Raw genomic sequence first — 21,464 nt, 5'->3', positions numbered from 1 at the left:
CAAAGCTCCGGGAAAGAGGGAAAGTAAAGATAAAAATAATACAACAGTATACCGGTCTAAAGACGTGGATGTCTTGGTTTCTTGAGACCAAGTGGGAGCTTTTGGCGATGCACGTAGCGGTCTCAAGCTTGTCCCCCGTCAGCATCCAAATCTGAGCAGAAACAACATCAACATGAGAGCGGACTGAAGATGTGGCATTAAAAAGGCTAAAGAACAAATTGCAAGAGTCAATTTTTCAACGTATTCTCATCAAAAGCTTTGTGTGATATTAATTCGTAAAGCTAACCATAAATATGACGTTCTTTTTAACGCAATGAAACCTGTTATATGATATCTGATCCAGGTCATGATTTGGCTTGGTACTTCCCAACACCTGTCTGTATTTCATGGAGTTAATAGAAGTTTTGTCAGGAAGGAAAGAAAAGGTTTATCTCCTTGCTCACCTTGATGCCAGCGTTCCTGAGCAGCTCCAGCGTGGGCCTGACGTCTGCTTGGAGTTGGTCTTCCACACCGGTCAGACACAGAAGCTCCATCTCCCTCTCTAAGCTCTCGACCACTGCCGCGACCTTCAGGCCTCGGTCGTGGATGCTCAGCTTCGCCTGGTTGTAGCGGTTCTGCACAGAAGATAATGAGGAAGTGCGGGTTAAGGGGCTGCAAACGACCGGGGGAAACTGACAAAAATAAACTTGTCAAACAGAGATGTTCAACCTATAAAGACAAAGAAAACATTACGATATGATCCTGATATAAGGTCAACTAAAATCCAAGAGGAACCTGTCTCTCACTGTGTAACATAAACATGTTGATCAAATACTGAACAGTATGGAGATTAGGATTACACGACATGTACAGTATGGAGGACAGAAGCCGACAAAATCAAGTAAATAAATGAGGTGATAACAAATGTACCAAGAAAATAATTTGCTTATTCATTTATTTATTTATTCTTGTATTATCTCCCCTATTTATTAACTTTCCTATTTCATTTTCATGTTTATTTATTTGTATTATTAAAAAAATGTTACCTTGATTAATTCATTTTCATATTTATTCTTTTTTTTCATTTCCTCAAACTTGTTTATGTTTTATTTTCTTTATACATTTCTTCTTTTTTATGCAAATGAGGAGACTTTCTTTCAAAGTGCATCATGAGGTCAACTTTTTGTCTTTTAGTTGATCAACATCGGCGTGCACAGATCCACTAAACATGCCTAGCTACCTCCAGATTCTTTATTTTTTGCATTTTGGTAGCTTCCGTCCTCCGTAGTGCAGCACATACGGTAGTGTTACCTCAAAGTCCTGATACTGCTCCTCGGACAGAGACTTCTTGGCCACCACCAGCGTCCTCAGTCCTTCTCTGGCCATGTTCCCACACTGACACAAAGGAGAGGATGACGTTAGTAAATGGAGATATACTCACAGTTTTCATCAACTTATTTTAAGGAGGAAACTCCAAATTAAGTATTTTACTATACGCTGTTTTTCTTGGCTGAATTGGAAGATTTTGGTGATTTTAAATGAATGTTTGTGTTTATGTCTTTTCCCTGAGATGAACATAAATCAAACGTAAGGCGTATCATATGTTCTATTAGAGCGGCTGCTGTATAAGTACACCATGTACAGTACTGTCAATAGGAGCATATGTTACCAACACCAAAGAAATCAATAGTGAATAACACAGCCTCGGGGGCAATTCAGAGGACACAGTAAAACAAAGGGACGGACGGCGGTTTATTTTTGATATGAAACACCAATGGGGCGAATCAGTCCTGTTGATTGGTTATTGACAAGCAGAGTAACCGTATCGCCGGCTGACTTGACAGCGGGATATTACAGCCAACAGGACATCATTAGCACCATTGTTCAAGAATATGACATACTGTAATTACTTCAACTTTATGTAGGTCACTAATTAAATCAAACGCTGCCCCCAGTGCTAAATGACTCAATAATGCCAATATAATTATGAACATACGCGCACAAGACCTTCGACCACCAAACTGGTGTAGACACGGCCCGATGTGTCTCTCCATGAATGTCCTGATTACAAGAGGGTACTGGATTAAAAAATAATAATGTATATGTTTATCTGTTGTTTAGATTTATTCATTTCGTAACATGTTTGTTATTTTAAGTGAGACAATAACGATTTATGATTTGGCTAAAAGACACTTTAGGATGAGATGCTGCTGCTGAAGGATACTGGGTCCAACTGGCAAATGAAACTTAACCAAGAGAAAGTAAATGCTTATCGTCTTCTGAGGAGTTTGTTTTTACTGCTGCTGGAAGCTCGATGCATTGCATTGTGGGAGAATAGTGTCCATCAACAGCACATGCAAAAATCCAGTGTTTTTTGTATGCATATTGACTGTTTTGAGTGTAGTTTTCATAATTTTTCCAGTGTGAATACGCTGGAATTCTTCCACGTTCACATCATATCCTTTACAATATAATTAGACTGAGCGACCGAGTCAGCCACGTTAGCCACAAACTTGTAATTCAGAGGCTGAGAAATTGGGAATTTCTGACAGTAATGATATCTCTTTGTGGAAAAACACAACAGAAATATCAACAAAACGTTGGTCGCTGACGGTTACATCTTAATAAAATCCAATACAACAGTAGTACCATCCACGCAGATGATTCAAAATGAGCTGCACACAGTTTGTTTAACAGTAACCGTACGAAACGCTACTTCAATAAAGTGACCACAAGGCTCGAAGTGAGGGAAACCAATGTGTGAACACTTTAAAAGTCGGAATAACCAGAAGATTTCAGAATAATGGCCCCTGTCTGTAGAATAGATTTGCACCACAGCCTTTACCTCTTCTTCCAACCAGTCGTTATACTGGACGATGCTCGCCATGGCAACATCAGCACCCTTCATGTAGAAAGTTATGTCTCCTGTCGACTCCTCCTGAATAAAATAAATGAAAATTGGTACATTTCCTGCGTTCGAGCTGCAGATAAAATGTAAACAGCAGAACAAAATAGTTCTACAAGCATCAGCAGTGTGTTAACTTCAGCAGTCAGACTCAAAAGACACAAACATCACGATGAGAATGGGTTTGACACCAAAGTCTGGTTCTATGAGACATTTTAGGTAAAACTCAAATATGTCGAATGAAGTGAAAGACGTGAAAAAACCATGTCCACACTTCATGTTGTTATCTACACACCCTGACGATGATGCCCATCCTTTTGCTCTCGGAGGTGAAGGGGAAGATCTGCAGGATGTGGAAGGACAGGATCTGTCCAGAAGGAGTCTTCAGCTGCAGGGAGGCCAGGTCTCTGTTCACCAGGGTCAGGCCGACGCTCTGCGTCCATCGCACCAGCTCCACCTGGGGACAACAAAATAAACTGTTCACAGAAGGGTAGGGGGCCGTACACACTGACATTTTGACCCCTACACAACTATATTTACGCTCAAACTTTAATAAAACAGAGCAGGATTAGGGAATTTTGCCAATTTCTCACTGACTGGATTGAAGAGGAACAAGTAAATGAAGGTCCCTGTAAGACTTCAAAGGACTGACTCCTACAAAACAAGGGTGTAGGAAGGAGGTATAATGCATTTATAACACAATTTGCTCAATTTGCAAAGCCATTCACTTAAAGGTCCCATATTCTGCTCATTTTCTTGTTCATACTTGTATTTTTAGGTTTCATTTCATGGGAGTTTCATGCTTTAATGTTAATACTGATACTGTCTGGATACACCTGTATTCACCCTCTGTCTGAAACGCTCGGTTTTAGTGCCTGTCCAAATACACACACGCGCACACGCACACCAAGTTCTGACCGTTCGTTTAAAGACACAGTTCCTGAATATGAGCTGTGTGTATTTCTCTGCGGATTGAGTGTTTTGATGCTTTCACATTGTTTATATAACACTTGCTTTTGCCTTTGATAAATACTAAAAATTATTAAGTAAAGAAATGTGGGAGGATTTTAGAAGAATAAAAGTATGAATACCAAGTAAAAACATTTATTTTTAACCTTTAGGATGATCACTCTGCCAAATATAAAACAGATTAAGGAAATGACTTAATGTAGAAAAGAAAATCCCAAACAAATGTAGACCATGAAGCTGACCGAATCCAATTCCACTTGCAGTTGAGAGACAAGGCATGGGAGAGTTACGGCATCTCCAGAGCTGCTGAGCTCTGCTCATTCAGCTCCAGATAAGTGTTTTTCTGTTTCTCTTTCCTCTTTTTCTCCTCAGCAGGAACTGCGGCCCCCCGAGTGAGCGTTCAGCTGCACACGACTCAATCCTCAATGGGTTCATTTTCAATTTACTCACTCAAAGGTTGTTATTATACTCTGACCTACAAATTGGAACTTCCTGTTAATACCCCATCATTTCTCCTGCTCCCCCTTTGAGCTCCGTAAAAAGGAGCTGCCTATATTTACTTAACACACATCTGTGCGTCATTATCCTGGTGTGTGTGTGTGTGTGTGTGTGTGTGTGTGTGTGTGTGTGTGTGTGTGTGTGTGTGTGTGTGTGTGTGTGTGTGTGTGTGTCTGTGTGTGTGTGTGTCTGTGTGTAGCTATACACGCACACACAAATGGGCGCACACACTATGAGCTGAGGATCCTAAACCTAGCTCTTCAATCTACTTTATCAGGTCTACAGAAACTATTTAAAGCATAGTTGAGTGATTTGTTACAACAGTAATAGAAAACACTACTTTAGGACAACGTCAGACTGCCTTAAACAACCTGTTCAATCATTTCAACTGTGTTCACAACGTACTAGAAATAATGTAAATCACAATGACAGCACTGCCTTTCAAATTACCAGCAGCTCAAGCACGTCATGATGGACCCTAAACGGTTAAATCCTCCTCCTGTAATGCACTGGCAGGACAAAAAGGTGCACACTCAAGAACTGAAATAATCTTGTGGTAGTTTAACACTACATGTAATACTACATATCTCTGATACAACATCTCGATATACTAATTTTACTTCGACTGAGGTTCAGGGCTCGACAGTTTGTGAAGTCTCGCCCATTTATGCTGAACATTTACATTTTTATATTGTTCATCCTTGCATCTTCTTGTTGTTCGACAGTTCAAACTGATCCGTTTTATCCAACAAATCATTTGAGTGACAAACAACATGCAGTACTTTCATCAGTGAAAAAACAAATGCACTCATTCTTAGTGGTGCAGCATTAAAATCTATATTAGATTAACAGGAGAAGGAAGCCAAAAACAACATTAGAGGAAGGGGGAGAGACAACAGCGGCTGACTGGTAGAGAAATGAGTGCAGACAATTACTGTTTGTGATAATATCTTCATACCAAGCAGGTGTCAAACTGCACCGGACATTTATCACTTTGAATTAGGGCTGGGCCATATGAGAAATATCGTCACAACATAAAAACGTTGATCATATAGATTTTCCTCTGATAGTTTCTATCGCAAAGTGGAAAAACCAGCGTTCAAACTGCGTTTCATCATCACTGATTTCAGTTGGACGATACTGTTCGTTCTGATTCTTGCTCATCATGTTCATACACTAAAGTTCTTATAAATTTAGAAAATACTCAGTACTTTTCATTTGTCAAGTATTTAATTCACACAGGGGTATACATATAGGCTGTGTTTATTTCAAAAGGACCCTTTATTATAATTATTATTAGCTGCATTATCAGAGTACGTGCTATATTGTGATATAAAGCGTTGAGATATGAAATTACCTACATGTTTTATCAGGATAGAAGATTTTGGTCGCATCGCCCAGCTCTACTTTGACTGTAAAGGATTAAAACACGGCACCAATCATTTTCTGATGCCTGGCAACCACTTTTACTGAAACTGCCAGTTACAAATGATAAAGCACCCACTTCCTGGACACGGCAGTCGTTAAAGGCTACAGTCAAATGCTCTCGTCTGATATTACAAGGGTCAAAGGTCACAAAAGGACAGTGTTCACAGCATGGCTGACCAGCAGGTCAGATGACCCCTGTTCTGACCTGGGCGGCCGGCCCACTTCATCTCCTTAATGATGGCTCATTACATTAGAGAGGCTGAGCAGAGAGCCAAGGCCAAACAAACTATCACTAACAGAGGAGCAGTGGCCAAGATCTGATGCTGCAGTCAAAGAGAGTGAGGAGACGAGGAGGGAGAGACAGGGGGGAAATAAAAGGACAGGGAAAGAACAAAGAATAGAGTAGAAGGGGAAGGGAGAGCTCCACCAACAATCACAGACCTCCACCTCTCATCGTCTCTGGGAGAAAATTAAATATTGATCAATCCAAGCCGTGTGAGACAATGGAGAGAGGGGAGATAGAGCAGAGTGGTCTGGGAGGGGTATAAATAAATATATACATCAACTCCAGGGGGGAGGACAGACAGGCAAAATGGAAAACTGAGATTTATCTTTCACCACCTTTTTATCTTCGTTTTGATCGCTAAGACTTCTAGACTGGGGCTTCGACACAAAGTATGCAGCCTCACAAAGGCTTTACGAAGCCTCACACGTCATGGGTGATAAACATGTGTGTGTATGAGAAGGTTAACTACCCTTCAATATGCATTAAAGGTCCCTTTAAACAAATACAGATCCTTCAATAATCTTTCCCAGTATTTATATTCATTCGTCTTGTATTTCTCCTTTGATGTTTGATTAGAAAGGACCATATGTAAAAGGCTTGGTAGCACCTTCAGCCATAGAAGCTCAAACTCTTGGGTAACACAGAGGAACGGGTGGAGGAGAGGAAGCTATAGCGATGCCTTTGGGGATCGTTTTTTCGTGCTGCATTCTTCCTTTAGTTGGAGCCGTAAATTCTCAGGGAGCAAATACAGACGATTAAATAGCTTAACCTCTACGGGGAGTTCATGACCTCTGACTTTCTGTTCATGAAATGACTATTATGACAAACCAGGGTTATTTAGGATCACCAATAAAACATGAAGACAGAGAGGAAACTGAAGAGGCGCACAAAAGGTTTTTTCATGATGATCTCCCTGCGTTTAATCTTGTCAGAAGGGTAAACGTGTATAACATCTAAGAGGGATTTAATCCAGATTTGAGACACTTTAAAAAGTGCAAATGGGGCCTTAAAATTAAAAAGGAAGTGTTTAACAACAGTCAAAGGAGTGACCTCCATGTGGGTTCAGGTTGTTTATGGTTTGTATGTGAAAAAATAGCATTAAAGGATATGAATAGAAAAGTTAGGGGTCACCACAGCAGATCATCTGTTTCCATCGCTCCCTGTCCTCTGCTGTCCCAACCCCCTGTGTGTCCTCCCTCACTTCATCTATAAACCTCCTCTTTCCCTTTTGCCTGGCAGCTCCAGCTTCAGCATCCTTCTCCCCAAAATGCAGCGTCTCTCCTTTCCACATGTCCAAACTCTCCTCCTGATCTCACCTCTTGTTCTGTGTTTCCAAAGGTGTCTAACCTGAGCTGTCCCTAATATTCAGCTAAAAAAATAAAGTGGACTAAGGGACTGATTTTTGTGCTAATCCACAAATCCTCAACAAAACTGAAAACATTTTGAAAGGTGTCAGATATCATGTAAAAGTCAACATTTCTCTTTCATCATTAAACAGATGTGTACAGAGTTACATGTTGTCCTGCAAATATTTCAGTATATTGCAGCTCAAAGGCACTGAACTCATTGAACTATGTGACTTGGCTGGGAACCGTAGGGTCACTGGTTCAAGTCCCTGTGTGGACCATGAATGGAGCGTGGACTGGTGGCTGGAGAGGTGCCAGTTCATCTCCTGGGCACTGCCGAGGTGCTGTTGAGCAAGGCACCGAACCCCCAACTGCTCGGGACGCCAGTCACTGGCAGCCCCCTCGCTCTAACATCTCTCCTTAATTGCATGTATAGGTCCTGTTTGTGCATTTGTGTTTTTCGGGCCTGTGTGTGTGTAACATGATTAATAATAAGAGTGAAAAAAATTCAATTTCCCCGTTGCGGGATAAATAAAGTAATTCTTCTTCTACTTCCACCTGCTAATTATGAGCTTCAGGCAGACCTACAGCCTAATCTTTGAAAGCAACCTCTGAAATACACTGTCAATTATTAGTCACCCCCTCTACGTTACCACGTTTTTGTTTTGTTTTTTAAATCAGTTCATTCTTTTTCTATTCAAGCTGGAAGTGTTAAAACTGTATCTCATATTTACCTCATCGGGGCTGGAGGCCTGGTAGGTGCGGTTGTCATCACTGAAGTCCTGGTCGGCTTCGGCAGACTCCGTCTCTCCATTTACGATGGCGTGGGACTCGTAGACGGGCGTGACGTTGTGGCACAAGGCGATGGCCTTCACAGCCTCGTGGATGCGACTGCTGACGCTCTTGCGGACTTTCGGGGCGGACCCCTGCGTCTTCCGCGATGGAGTGGAGCCGCTGGTGCCACCACTGGAGGGCTGGGAGGTCACCTGACATCACAATAAATAACGTGAAACATGGAGTTAGGGAATGATCTGTGACTTCAACATATTTTGCCTTTTTAGCCACATTTATGACGCACGTAGAGGAACTACGAATAACTACAAGTAATCAATTCCAGCTTCTCAAATGTAAATATTTACTGGTTTCTTTCCTCCTCTATGAGAACAAACTCAATATCTTTGAGTTGTGGACAAAACAAGACATATGACGACGTCATATTGAGCTTTAGGAAACACTGGTCCATATTTTCTTTTTTTACCATTTTCTGACATTTTAACAACTAATCGATTAATCGAGAAAATAACTGATAACTGAAATAAATGTGGACGCATGTAATCATTTACATTTCCAGTCAGGCACCAAATTACATTTCATTGTTAACTGTTTAGCGTATTTTCCGCACTATAAAGCGCACCTACATACCTTCAAATTTCTCAAAAGCCGACAGTGCGCCTTATAATCCGGTGCTCCTTATATATGGACCAATATTGAGTCACAACAGGTCTCGCATCTACGGTAAGCAGCCGCCGACTCTATTTTCCCTGTAGAAGAAGTAACGCGCGGTGCATGTTGAGATATACGACTGCACAAAGCGTGCCGTTTCATTCCATGTGTGTGTTTGTGTAAAGAGCCCAAAATGGCTCCTGTTAAGAGACACGCTTACGACGCAGAGTTTCAACTCAAGGCCATTAGTCACGCAGTAGAACACGGGAATAGAGCAGCAGCCAGAGAGTTGAACATGAACCAATCAATGGTGCTGAAGTGGAGGAAGCAACAAGATGACCTCCCCTGACTGTTTTGTTGACGTTCCCTTTAGCGCAGCTTCATCCAATGGATGCAGAACGTAACCCCAGCCTCGACTGTAGCGTCTGTTCTATGTGCCTTATAATGCGGAGCGCCTTATATATGAAAACAGTTTCAAAATAAGACATTCATTGAAGGTGCGCCTTATGCGGTACGCCTTATAGTGCGGAAAATACGGTACTCACATTTTCATGCTCTATTCCTGTAAAAAAAAGTATGTAGAGAAACTACAACAAACCAAACTCAATGAAATAAGCTAATGATCACCAGCTTATGCACACATCAGATGAGAAATCGCATCTTTCCAGACCAAGAAATGTTCTTTCACGTTTACATTTATGTCTTAACTACAGGATCCCTGCACATGGCATCTAGATCGAACGCTCTACTCGCAGACTGTTCCCTCTGACGTCCCTTTTCAGGCTAAATGACACAGCGAGGGGAAGTGGTGTATCACCATCTTTATCGTGTCATATCTGATTTGAGGACCTTTTATGTCTTCCGCTGTTTTGACACCAGCCATCAGTTTAACCGGGTGGTGACTAGCGAGCAGGCAGTTGGCCCACTGTGCCAGCTGCGTTTGACGGGGGGCGACGCGCTCGACTGAAGCACTTGATTCTCGTCTTATTATTAACCTTCAATCCTGCCAGGAAGGGGAGGAGGGGCGATGGGGAGTACAGTAAGGACGCACGATGACAACCTGCATCAGGAGTGACGGGAAGATCTATGGACGGATCATTGGGTTATTGTTTTGTCAGACGGGTTCAGTGTCGGTGCTACATGTCGAGGATGTCACTGAATTATTAGCAGATGTGTGTAAAATAAGCTCGGCTACTGATACTCCATTATTAGGGAGGCTAAATTTAGTTAATGAAGTCCAACAACGCAGGAAGAAGAGCAAGTAATATTGTTTTTGTAATAATAAGACAATTTGATTTCTCAGTCTTTTAAATACTTCTGATGTTTATGCAATATGTATATCATATTATTTAAATTATTATTATTATATATATATTAATTCTAATGTATCCCAGAGAGTCGATAGATGATGCGGATGCAGATTAGAGCAGAATTAATTGATTAGTTGACTTACAGGAAATTAATCTGCAACTATTAATTACTTGTTTCCATATTTTTAAGTATGTACAATAAAAGTACTGTGATAGTTGTGATTTAATTTTTTGAGTTATGGAGAAAGGGACTTCTTTACTTCTTCCTGCTGCTTTTCAGACACGTAATATATATTTGTTAAATATATATATTTATGTTGTTATAGTGCTGAATGTTTACTTATTATTTTATTTGTCATTCTTGTTTTCTGATGGTTTGTTACATGTTTGAAATAAATAAAAAAATCTAAATGTAAAAATGCAGAATATTCGCTGGTTTCTGCTTTTTTACAGATTTATAGAATTAAAAGAAAATTCATCTGACGACAATAACTGTTAGCTACCGCCCAAATCTGGATATAATAATGTTTAAAATAACAATAATAATAATAATAATAGCGTCGTCCTTTAACTATTTCACTGTAGCAGAAAAGAAACAGCAACATAGTAAAAAAAATCAGCTTGACAGAGGCTTTGCTGCGCTGCAGTGCAGTGCAGCTCTAAAAAGACTAGTCATTTTTCATTAGCTGAGATTACACATAAGGGTGTGGGGCAGATGGTTTCAGTGTCGACCAGCTGCTCGGAGCTGGCTGAGAACGAACAATATCATTCTGTCAAGACTGCAGCCAGATCTGAGCCACCCAGCGAGGAAAACACTTGCTTACAGTATGAGGAGTCGCTCAGGGACACTGCGTGATGAATGGACAATATGGGCCTCTTTCCTGGAAACTTATCCTTTGCTAAATATAAAAATTGATCAAACTGATCTGCAGGGAGAGGCGGGACTCAGCAGGAAATACATGAGTGAACATATTTGTCTTTCAACGCTTGCTGTTTTGCTTTGGTTTGGTTGGTTCTGTCCAGTGTTACATACAGGATCATGTAGATTGTCATTTAAGAGGATTTAGGTCGCACTCACACTGTCCGTCCGTACTGTGCCCCGGGCTTTAGGGTACTTGTCCCCCCCTCCCTCTCCCCCCGCTGGCCAGGCCCGTTTGTACTCACACTACCTGGGCCTCGGTGAATGCTTCTTGCGGCCTATACGTCATCGTCGTTTTTGAATATTTTCATCGACCAAATCTGCAGTAAACACTCCTCCTCCGCATCACACCAACGTGAACCTTTCGCCGCCATCGTTGTTGTTAAATGTCCGCGCATGGTCCGTCTTTTTTTTTCTTTCTATGTCCCAACAGGCGCACATAAAATGACGTCAGAACCGCCGTAGGCCTCGTGCTCGTGAACGTGCGAACGCTCGTGCTCGTGCATGTGCAAACACGCTCTACAAAAGCCCACCTCTATCAGACGGTCCGTGGCCGGCAAGCGTGCCACAGCTTAGCGGTGCGGTTGGTCAAACGAACTAGACTTTACCCGTAAAACCTGTTTGGGCACGGTACAGAAGGACAGTGTGAGTGCGCCCTAATCACTTTTAATTGCTTAACTGAAACTCCACACTGCATTTTTTTCAGATTCATTAAATGAATGAAAACAATAGTTAGTTGCAGCCCTACTGGACAATAATAAAACTTACCTGTGCATATTGCTGGACTATGCGGCTCTGTATCTCATCCATGGTGTCGGTGCCGTAGGAGACCGTTCCCAGGTGCAGCCGTTTGAAGACCATTTCGTTCTGTGTAAGAGTGCCTGCAGATCAGAAGACCAGTTCATGCTGTTACAAACCAACAAACCATAAAGGAATTACATTACTTCCCATACTGTTTTCACATGATTGCTCTGATTTCAGTCATCACCAGAGCCTCATTATTAAGACCAATCAGAAGCATCAACAGTAGGAAGATAGTACGTTTACATAAACACAACGTAAACAACAATTTGGATAGGAATCTGGAAATAGGTCTTTTAAAAGAATTGTGGCCAATATAAATACTAAGTGGAACATCTCACAGCTGGAAAATCAAATTGTTTTCTAGTAGAAAAACTATATACTAGTATCCGAGTCACTACTGTTCAACTCCACAATTTGATTAGTTAGATACTCAACATCTTCACGCACACACGCACACTCACACTGAGTACAGCATTTGTCTCCAGAGGACCGCCTACAATGCATCATGGGACCTGCAGGGTGGTGTCACAGCCTTCTCATTGACCTAATCTCGTTACCAATATGGACTGCATGTCCTCTCTGACTAACAGACAAGACTAAACATTGCATACAAAAAGACTGAGTGAAAGTTCAGACACTAAAAGAAAAAAACAAAAAAAACACAAAACTCTGAAAACGAGGGCAATGGCCTTGTTTAATGGATGTCTGTTGCCAGAACGTGTGCCGATAGAGCATAACGCTGATTAGAGGGCATCTAACTCCCAAAAACATTAGAGCCACAGGGTTAACCAATTCTATTGAATTGATTGTTTGTTCTTCTTTCCATGTGTTTTAACTATCAACCTGGATAAATAGGCTCTACGGCTAATCTATTCCTACCTTGATCAGCGGGGTAAGACAAAGAAGCATGTTAGGACCACAGCAGGAGTTTATCACTCTGGCACGCTGTCCGGCATTAGCAAAGAACAGCTATTTGTTATTGGAGAATCAGCCCGTGATTGTGAAATGAGAAGCAGGAGGAGGCTTAAACACATTCAGAAGATTTGTTTTGTTGTGTACTTTCACTCACAATGTGGACATGTCTTAGATCAGAGTCTAAGATAATCATCAAAGTGTAATTAAGTGGCTTCTTTTCACCGTTAATGTATAAATATATTACGTCTTTGTATTTTCATGAGCAAGTGCCTGGTCTTACATGTTAGTCCCTAAAGTTTACACGCAATTATAGTGATTTGATGTGCGTTTATCATGTTATTCTGCTTTATCATGTGCTCATTTACACAATCACAATATTAGGTTGTGTGTTACTGTGCTCTAGGGATGTCACGATATAAGATTTTGATGACTGACAGGGCTTTCACAATTATTAATCAGGGAATTTATTATTCGTCACTATGGAGAAAAAGACACACAAACATTCTTTCGGTCCTGCAAATAAAACATGTCCGTCTACTTTATACTGAAAATAGATGGTTAGGCAGGAACTCGTAGAACTGGAGTTACATCCAGTAACTACTACAAGATTAACTACTCCAGCCTATTAATAGTCAAGAAAAGGCCATTTTTGATGCAAAAAGGTCAGAAAATGGTGTTATCAGTCTCTCATATATGGATATTCTTTTCTCTGTGTTACATCATACAGCCTATGCCGTCACATAAAGCCTAACCTACACTTCAAGCAGTTTCAAGCAGTTTATTTAAAATACAAGCACTAAAATTTGAGTGTCAAGGATTTCCAGCACCCGTAGGAACCCTGCAAATGTAATCGTCAGTATGTTTGGACACCTACCTGTCTTGTCCGTCAGCAAATAGACGAGCCGGCCCAGTTCTTCTGGGATGGTGCTGGTTCTGACTACAGTGCCGGGGATGTTTTCATCTTTCATGATCATCCAGCCGTATGCCGACTTCCCCATGTCCAGGTTTACGCGCAGACTACGAAAAAAAACAAAGCTATAATCTGTCACAGAACAAATCACAATAAATAAATAAATAAAAAAAACCTGCTACTACAAATGAATTAAAGCTCTGCTGTGTTCTGAAAGAGGTGTCTTCTGAAAACAAAGCAGATGGGGAGCCTGGGCTTCAAAAGCAGGGATGGAAGATTTCCTAGTTTCATTTTTTACCATTGTGAGACCAAATGTTTCTCCTTGGGAAGAACAGAAATCACTGTACAGCCATTTTTATTTGGCTGTGGCCACAAAATAACAAACAAACAACAACAACAGCACTTCAAAAAATGAATTAAGTAAGTAATAAGTACCTGATGGGGATAATGTAAGAGAAAAGCACAATGAATCGGAAAAGGTTGCGGAACCAAGGACCCACAAACCCCTGCAGCGCTACCATGACAACAGACAGAACCACCTGGGCCAGGAACAGGGCCTTGGTGAGACGGTTCAGCTCCAGGTCCAGTAAGCCAAACTATGGGAACGAGAGGCCAGAGGTCAAAACAGCAGGTATAACAACACAGGTTTGTACAGGAAAACTCCTTCACCGTCTCATTTATCGATGGAATAATATTGTGATTGAATCATATCGTGACACAGTTACGTCGTTTAAACTTACAATAAATATAATCCATGGGATCGGCTCCAGCACCCCCCGCGACCCCGACCCAGGGATAAGCGGTTGAAGATGAATGAATGAATAACTCAAATTTTTCAGAAAATCAGATGTGAGATATTTTGAGTTTATATTTTATTCTTAATACAAATGAGAAAAAACTCAATATTTTTCACTTGTTACACATTTCATTCACACAGGAGTACGCAGAAATAGCATTTACCACGTGCTAATTTCCTATAGGGATACATTTATTGAATAACCAGAGAACTCACTATGTCGCAATATAAATATCGTTATCGAGACGTGAAATGACTTTAGCCCGTCCCTATTTTCAGGCACCTACAGCAAAAAAAATCCAGACTCTTGAAGCCTTGTTCGTCACATTTGGAGATGTTGTTAATTTAAAGATTAAAAGATTTTTGTTTTATTCTTCTGTGAATGAATCACCGGATTATGTTTAAAATCAATATTTAAATCTAAGCATATTCCTACCTTTAAAATATGACGGTTAAAAACATGTATTTTTTAGACTTTGAGGACTTTTGACTCCTTTAGAAAATCACTGTAATTTCTGCTAATTTGCAGGTTAGCGTGGAATTAACTATAAATATAATCTTGTATTAGGTTTGATCCGTTCTTCACAGCTTGAGGATGGTGACATTTCCCTTCAATGGGAACCACACAGTTTATAAACTTACAATATTAAATCCAGACTAAAGATTTCGAGTGAACATCTTATTCCTTTTCTGACAGCTCATGCTAGAGAAGAGTCTTTGTAACTTCCCCATCTGCTCCCAAAGCCTCAAATTATGCTACACAGGGACAAAAACAAAGCCAGTGAAAGACATTCTTAGCTGCAGGCCTTTATCATGCAAACCATGTGTACAACATAAATAAGTTTATTGGTGGCACTATTTAGTGGTAAACTACAAGCTGCATTACTGCCATGCTGACGTATTGTTCTCGAATGCAACAGAAGGTCAAAAGACCTCCAAAATAGATAAAGTTCCCATATTGAGATGGCTTTCTGGAATGAAAAAGAAGGGGGTCAGAGTCGTCTTTTATTTTTTGAGTGTATCTCCCAGCCAATGGAGCATGTGGGAAAAAGATGTCAAATAAAGAAGTGCCCTTCCCCTTTCTGGCAGCGCTCACAGCAAAGCCCTGTACACAGAGGGCTTTCTTCTGACGCACCACGCTTACAAAAACAGCAGAACATAACATCTCTCCTCCCTCAAATAAAAGGGACTGCTCTGAAAAGGAGAGGAGGGGGCAAACACATATAAAAAGCTGCAAAATTCCTCCACTGCCTAAACCCCCACCAAGCCCATTCCCCTGAGGACTGGGAGCGCCGAGAGACCAGTGTGACTGATTTATCAGTTGCTGTTAAACTCCCAGTAGCAGAGTGCGGAGAAGGGAAGGGTAAGGGGAGCGAACGGGTGGGTGGGTATCTCCCCACCCCACTGCTTCACTACATGGTTCATGGTTGAGCTATTGAGAAAAATAGGGGGTTTGGGTGGATTAAAATGAAGAAAAATTAAGACAGAGAGCACAGTGCATGCCTGAAAAGCAAAGGATCCCCTTCTTCTTGAACAATGGCTAGTCTAAATTTTCCAAGCCTTGCCGGGGATCAGATGAAGTCATTATTCATTCAGTCAAGGGGGGGGAAGGACTCAATTACCTCAACCTAAAGATGCTATCAATGAATAAAAAAAAAAGTGCATATTTTACTCCATTCATCTACAAGCCATTAAAAGTGAAAGGAATGATTCGATCTGCCTGTGTGGGTTGTATTTTAGCATGTGTGTGAAATCTGATGAAGAATCACAGCCCCGGGACATGAATATTCATCGAGCTAAAAGTAAAGAACATCCGTCAGCTAAGAGTGTATTGTTTAGTGCTTGAGACAGCGGCAAACCAAGGAAGTCAAGAAAATAAACTAAAATTGATTCTGGAGATCTTAGAAAACAACTTCAAGTTTCTGTTTCTTTAGAGTAAAACTGTTTGAGAGACGTGTGAAGAAAGCAGCGTATTGGGACTTGGATATGTACTTGGAACAAACAATCTTTATTGAAGAGCAGCCTCTTGTCAAATGACATTGTTCTGCCTCTTTACTCGGACAGAGGTCCGTCTAACAATACCGAGACAAAGAGTGAATCTATGTCTGACGTCCTGTCAGATTGATCAAGTGCAGGCATTGTCCTGGCCGGTGTCACAACAGATTATATGAGGCCAAAACGTTCTCGCGACTTTAGCCACACTGTATCGACTTTCTCCCCCAATCTCCAGTCTCCGTATTGGCACTTCTGACATCATCTCCTTGAAATATTGAATTCCTCTCAACTGTCGAGCTTACACAAAACAGTGGCCCCCGCTGTTCGACCGGCCACATCAGCGTTCTTAATAAAAGACACCGGTGTCAAAACTGTGCTGCAGTGGGAAGGCGCTACGTTGAGCCGCAGAGAGCTTCAGTGGTGCAGACGGCTGTAGGTGATAACTTTGTGTGTAAAAGTCATTGCACGGCGGGCGGGTGCACCGTAGCCAAAACACTGCCTCTGAGATCACGCTGATGTCCGCCTCTATCAGTTGACCCGTGTCTATCTATCTCAACCATCTTCCAGGTGAAATCTTATATTTAGAATCAGATTTTCATTAATCTCCCCAATCTGGGGACAAAACACTCGATGGGGATTCTGTGGGATTAACTTTCCGCTGGAAATGTCATTTAAATCCTCGGTTAGTTAATTTCCCTTTTTGTTAATTAGCAACTGGCGCTGACCTTTTGCATTGACAGGTCCAACTTTATCTGGAACGTCAAGGTTAAAAAACCACCTCGCCATAGTGATTGATTAGTGATTAGAGGCAGGGGGAGAAACGATGGCGTGAGGGGAACTTGGAACAGATGTTACTTTGTGTGAGGTGTTTCACCCGCTGCAGCTTTTACAGAACATGTAGGTTTATGCTGGCGTCACCTCACAGGCCTTGAATTGTACTAGTTTGTTAATGCATGAAACAAATCTAAATTCCTCAGGGTATTATTTTAAAAAGTCTTGATTATATTTTTTCTAAAGTCTACTTCAGTGCCGCAACTGTGTTTTTAAAAGAGTAGATCACAAATATAACCTACAGTAGTTCCAGCTACTATTAACTGCAGACCATAAACTGCTTTTCTTTGTCTTATCCTTTTATAGAATTGCTTTTCTGTGGTTTTATTGATGTTTTTTGACACTTTACTCTGTTTTATTATGTGTTATTTAGATAATTACAATCTCTCTTTGTGTATTAAATGTATTCTGTTAATAATGTAAAGCTTTTCTTAACTGTGGTTTGAAAGGTGCTGTATAATTATAGTGTATTATTATTATCATTATTAAGTGTTAGTACATGGTCAGATGGGCTTAGGTAAATTGGTGTTGGCTTTTCTGACAATTTATACACCAAACTATTAACCGATATGTCGAGAAATGAATCAAATACATTAATCACTAATGAAAATATAGTATATGATTATGACATATTATCCACCTAATCACATTTTTTGTTGTGGAAAAAATGAAACTCAAACAAATCACAGAACTACAAAAATACAAGTATTCACCTTGTTCTTGGCATAGGACGTGTTCAGAACGCTTCGAGTCTCTTTGCCGGTGTAGATCACCACCCCTATCACCGTGCCTGCCAAGGAGAGAGACAAGGAAAGTAATGCTGCTCATTAACTGCAGCCCACCCCCACCAGCTCACACATACACAAACATACATGCACACACACTCATCTTGGTCAAGTAAGATGAACTGCATGAGAGGAAACACAATAAGGCTGAGCCGAGGCAGTTCTGTCTCATTGCCACTCAAGCCAACAGACACGAGTTTAATACGCTTAGACTCTCAGGGCTTTCAGCCACCCTACGGAAGCTCATAAAAACTGATCAATACGCTGCCATCTTTATTTGCCAATTCATTACGGTGGCCTTATTACAAAGGATTAATGAGTCATTAATATTAAATGAGCTTAATGGGAGAGCAAAGGCAATAATAAACTTAAATACAGCACCCTGAAATCCCCAAACTATAAAAGTGGCAAGAAAGATAAAAATGGACAGAAAACAAAAGGAGGGAGGTGAAGTGCAGGCGGAGAGAAAAGAGGAAAGAGGAAAGACATCCAGTGGATACAGAAAGTGAAGAGAAAGGTGATGAATTGCTTAACTTGCTTCTAATTTCAGAAATATTGACCAATGTGACAAATGGTTTGCGGCTCAGCATGTAGAGGGGCTTTAATTTGAATATGCGGACCACTAATTCACTTGTCACAGCTGGAATGGGGCCTATAAGAGGGTGAATACACAGTGATCCGGGCCGGTTCAAGTGCCCAGAATGCCACTGTAGAGGCGGTGAAGTGTCTGTCAAGAAGAGGCTTTGGAGGGACAATGACATTCCCAAGCAGAGATGATGTAAGTCAGGCTTTTTGTGCGAGTGTGTGTGTGTGTGTGTGTGTGTGTGTGTGTGTGTGTGTGTGTGTGTGTGTGTGTGTGTGTGTGTGTGTGTGTGTGTGTGTTTGTTCTTCTGGTCAAGGTCAGGCCAGAGTGGAGAGCAACACCGCAAATCAATGGTGCGGCCATCGCTGGGAGCGTCACAAACACTCTCAACTGACACGACTGTTTCTGTGGGGAATCGCTAAGTTGGCGCGAGGGAGGATTACCTCAACTGTTATTATTCTCAGAGTTCTTCAAACAAGAACACGGCAGTATCGAATCAAATGCCTTCAAGGTTTGATGCTGTGAATCTTGAGCACAAAAAGAAACACTTAAATCCTAAAGTACAATCGTGACTGGGGGTGGAATTGGTGACATTCGTGGTTTTGTTTCTATTTAAAACGTTTAAGCTACATTCGTGTGAATATACACTCTGTTCTGATCCATGTTTATCCTGCTGTGGGCCACTATGGTGGGTGGACGGGGTGAAATTCAAAAAGGGCCACTGTCTGGACTTGACACAGGGTCGTTGAGGTTAAATACACCGGGTTCCCACTGTTTTCTCTGGATCATTTCTGTTCAGTGATGATAGAGCTGGTATGACAGACACGGATCGCAGTATACATTAATATGTTCCTCTCTTTGGAAGTCTGATTTAAAAGAAGTGCAGTGTACGGCTATAGCTTAGCTATGAAATAATCTCTAACATGCTTAGAAATTATCACATATCTCACAATTTTTTGTATAACCAAGTTGCAATAATGGTTTGAGCGACTCTCCCCTCAGCCATCTTCTCTTTGTTGCTTTTTCTCTCGTTTCTTTCTCTAAAAAATAAAAATTAGGCTTAGTAAAAAAATCAGTTTGTTTTGGCCTAGGCTGTATAAAAAAATGGACGTTGCATCTCCGTCGAGGTCTGTTCTCTTAACTTGATCCAATCGTCCTCGCCTACTGGAGTCGCCATCTTGTCTGACTTTGACTCCGCCTCGTTTCCTATTACCAAAAAAGGGCATGTATGTGACGATGGGGGGAGGGAGATGCGTCCATCTGGCTGACGTTTACCTCAGAGGAGAAGTGAGGGCCAGAGGCTAGCTGTCACTCAAGAGGCCACGCCCCTAATTATTCATAAACTTTAACTTCCAATAAAATAAAAACTAGCCTGGTACAAAAAAAACACCCCCTCAGTGTTGTCATGGAGATATTGACTTTGACATACAGACGAGAATGTTCTGTTTTTTTTGTCCCAGGCCTTAAACAGGTTTAATGATGCTGTGAAATTGGCCTGTTTAACATGGGGGTCAATGAGAAACTGCTCTGTTATGAAAACTGCCTGCAGTTTTTGACACTTCCTTATTGGATCAACCAGGAAGTCGCTGTGGTTGGGGCTTGGTTTTGGCTAGAGATGTTTTGATACCAGGATATCAGAAATGCCTCAGATGATGCCTAAATTGCTGGAATGGGTGTTGGCAATTATTTGAATTGATGCACCGATCTGATACCACGTAATTTTAACCCGGAAAAAAAAAACTTTAAAGTAGTTTCACTAGGATAAAACGGCTGTTTTCCAGAAAATCAATTCCTCACCTAAACAGCAAGTCTCCACAACAAGACAGCTTCTTCAAAATGCTCTTGTCAATAAACTAACGTTATCAATTGAACGTTAATATGAGTTGGTTTTCCATGAGTGGGAAATTGGTCAACTATTGTCCAGATTTTCTCTTTATATTAGCCTTTACTTTTGGTCGCCTGTAGTGAGTCCCAGTAAGAGATGAATGCTCTGTGTACAACTGATGAAACAGAGTAAGGTACCGTCAAGTTCCAAGTACTCGACATTTGCAAGTACAGTAGTAAGTTTGTTTTTTTTAATGCAAAAATTAAAATTACTCATAAAAACAGGTGGATGCACATTCCTTTTGATGCAGAGATACAGCATTTTAATGTAGTTAAGGTTTTAAAATGACTTCCTGACAAACCAGAGAGAGATAGTAGAGATTCAACGGGCAGCAGACCGTACAGAAAACTCTACGTAAACACAGCTGGTTATTGGGAACCAACACACTGTGGCTGCAGGACATCATCTGGAAAAATCTTACATCTCATTTCAAGATAAAAAAGGACTTAAAATAAAAGTACTCATTCACTCACCAGATGCAACGACTGTGCTGGCCCAGAGAGTGTTTTCAATACTCAGACTCTCATGGATCTGTGGATCTGCGTCTTCCTACAGGGGGAATAAAAATAAAACATTGTATGACTACAGTAAGGCAGTATAGAGGACTGTAAAGCAGGGCAGCTATGTCAGAAATAGTAGTAGTATTTTCAGGTTTCAAGTAGTAGTTCAGAGTGATTCTATTCATCTAGATATTAAGTTTTAAAAAACCTCTCATTGAAACACAGAAAAAACAACAAGCAACTACTGAGAGGCAGAGGAGAGATACCTGCTGGAAAGAAATACCTCAACGTTCAAGCTTAATTTATGCCATTAGCCAACTTCTGGAGCAGATAAGAGAAACTTAACCAAGAACACAGAGCCATGCATTTTGCCATCT

General features: G+C 41.0%; 1 protein-coding gene across 2 annotated transcripts in view; it reads right to left on the bottom strand.

The window, feature by feature from the left end:
• Window positions 1-21,464, bottom strand: part of atp9b (ATPase phospholipid transporting 9B) — a gene marked incomplete at its 5' end in the record, with an annotated part of 49,062 nt that overhangs the window by 8,615 nt on the left and 18,983 nt on the right. For both annotated transcript variants that reach the window (XM_083925866.1, XM_083925867.1), the window contains 11 exons: window positions 53-151; window positions 444-614; window positions 1,291-1,374; window positions 2,825-2,917; window positions 3,180-3,341; window positions 8,146-8,397; window positions 11,852-11,964; window positions 13,677-13,819; window positions 14,148-14,308; window positions 18,048-18,124; window positions 21,061-21,136. In XM_083925866.1, coding sequence (XP_083781992.1) covers window positions 53-151; window positions 444-614; window positions 1,291-1,374; window positions 2,825-2,917; window positions 3,180-3,341; window positions 8,146-8,397; window positions 11,852-11,964; window positions 13,677-13,819; window positions 14,148-14,308; window positions 18,048-18,124; window positions 21,061-21,136 — 1,431 coding nt within the window. The remainder of the gene's footprint in view (window positions 1-52; window positions 152-443; window positions 615-1,290; window positions 1,375-2,824; window positions 2,918-3,179; window positions 3,342-8,145; window positions 8,398-11,851; window positions 11,965-13,676; window positions 13,820-14,147; window positions 14,309-18,047; window positions 18,125-21,060; window positions 21,137-21,464) is intronic.

Source organism: Echiichthys vipera (assembly GCF_963691815.1).
Source record: "Echiichthys vipera genome assembly, chromosome: 13".
NCBI classification, from domain to species: Eukaryota; Metazoa; Chordata; class Actinopteri; order Perciformes; family Trachinidae; genus Echiichthys; species Echiichthys vipera.
Note: the sequence above shows the minus strand (reverse complement) of the source record. Positions and strands in the feature narration are given on the sequence as shown.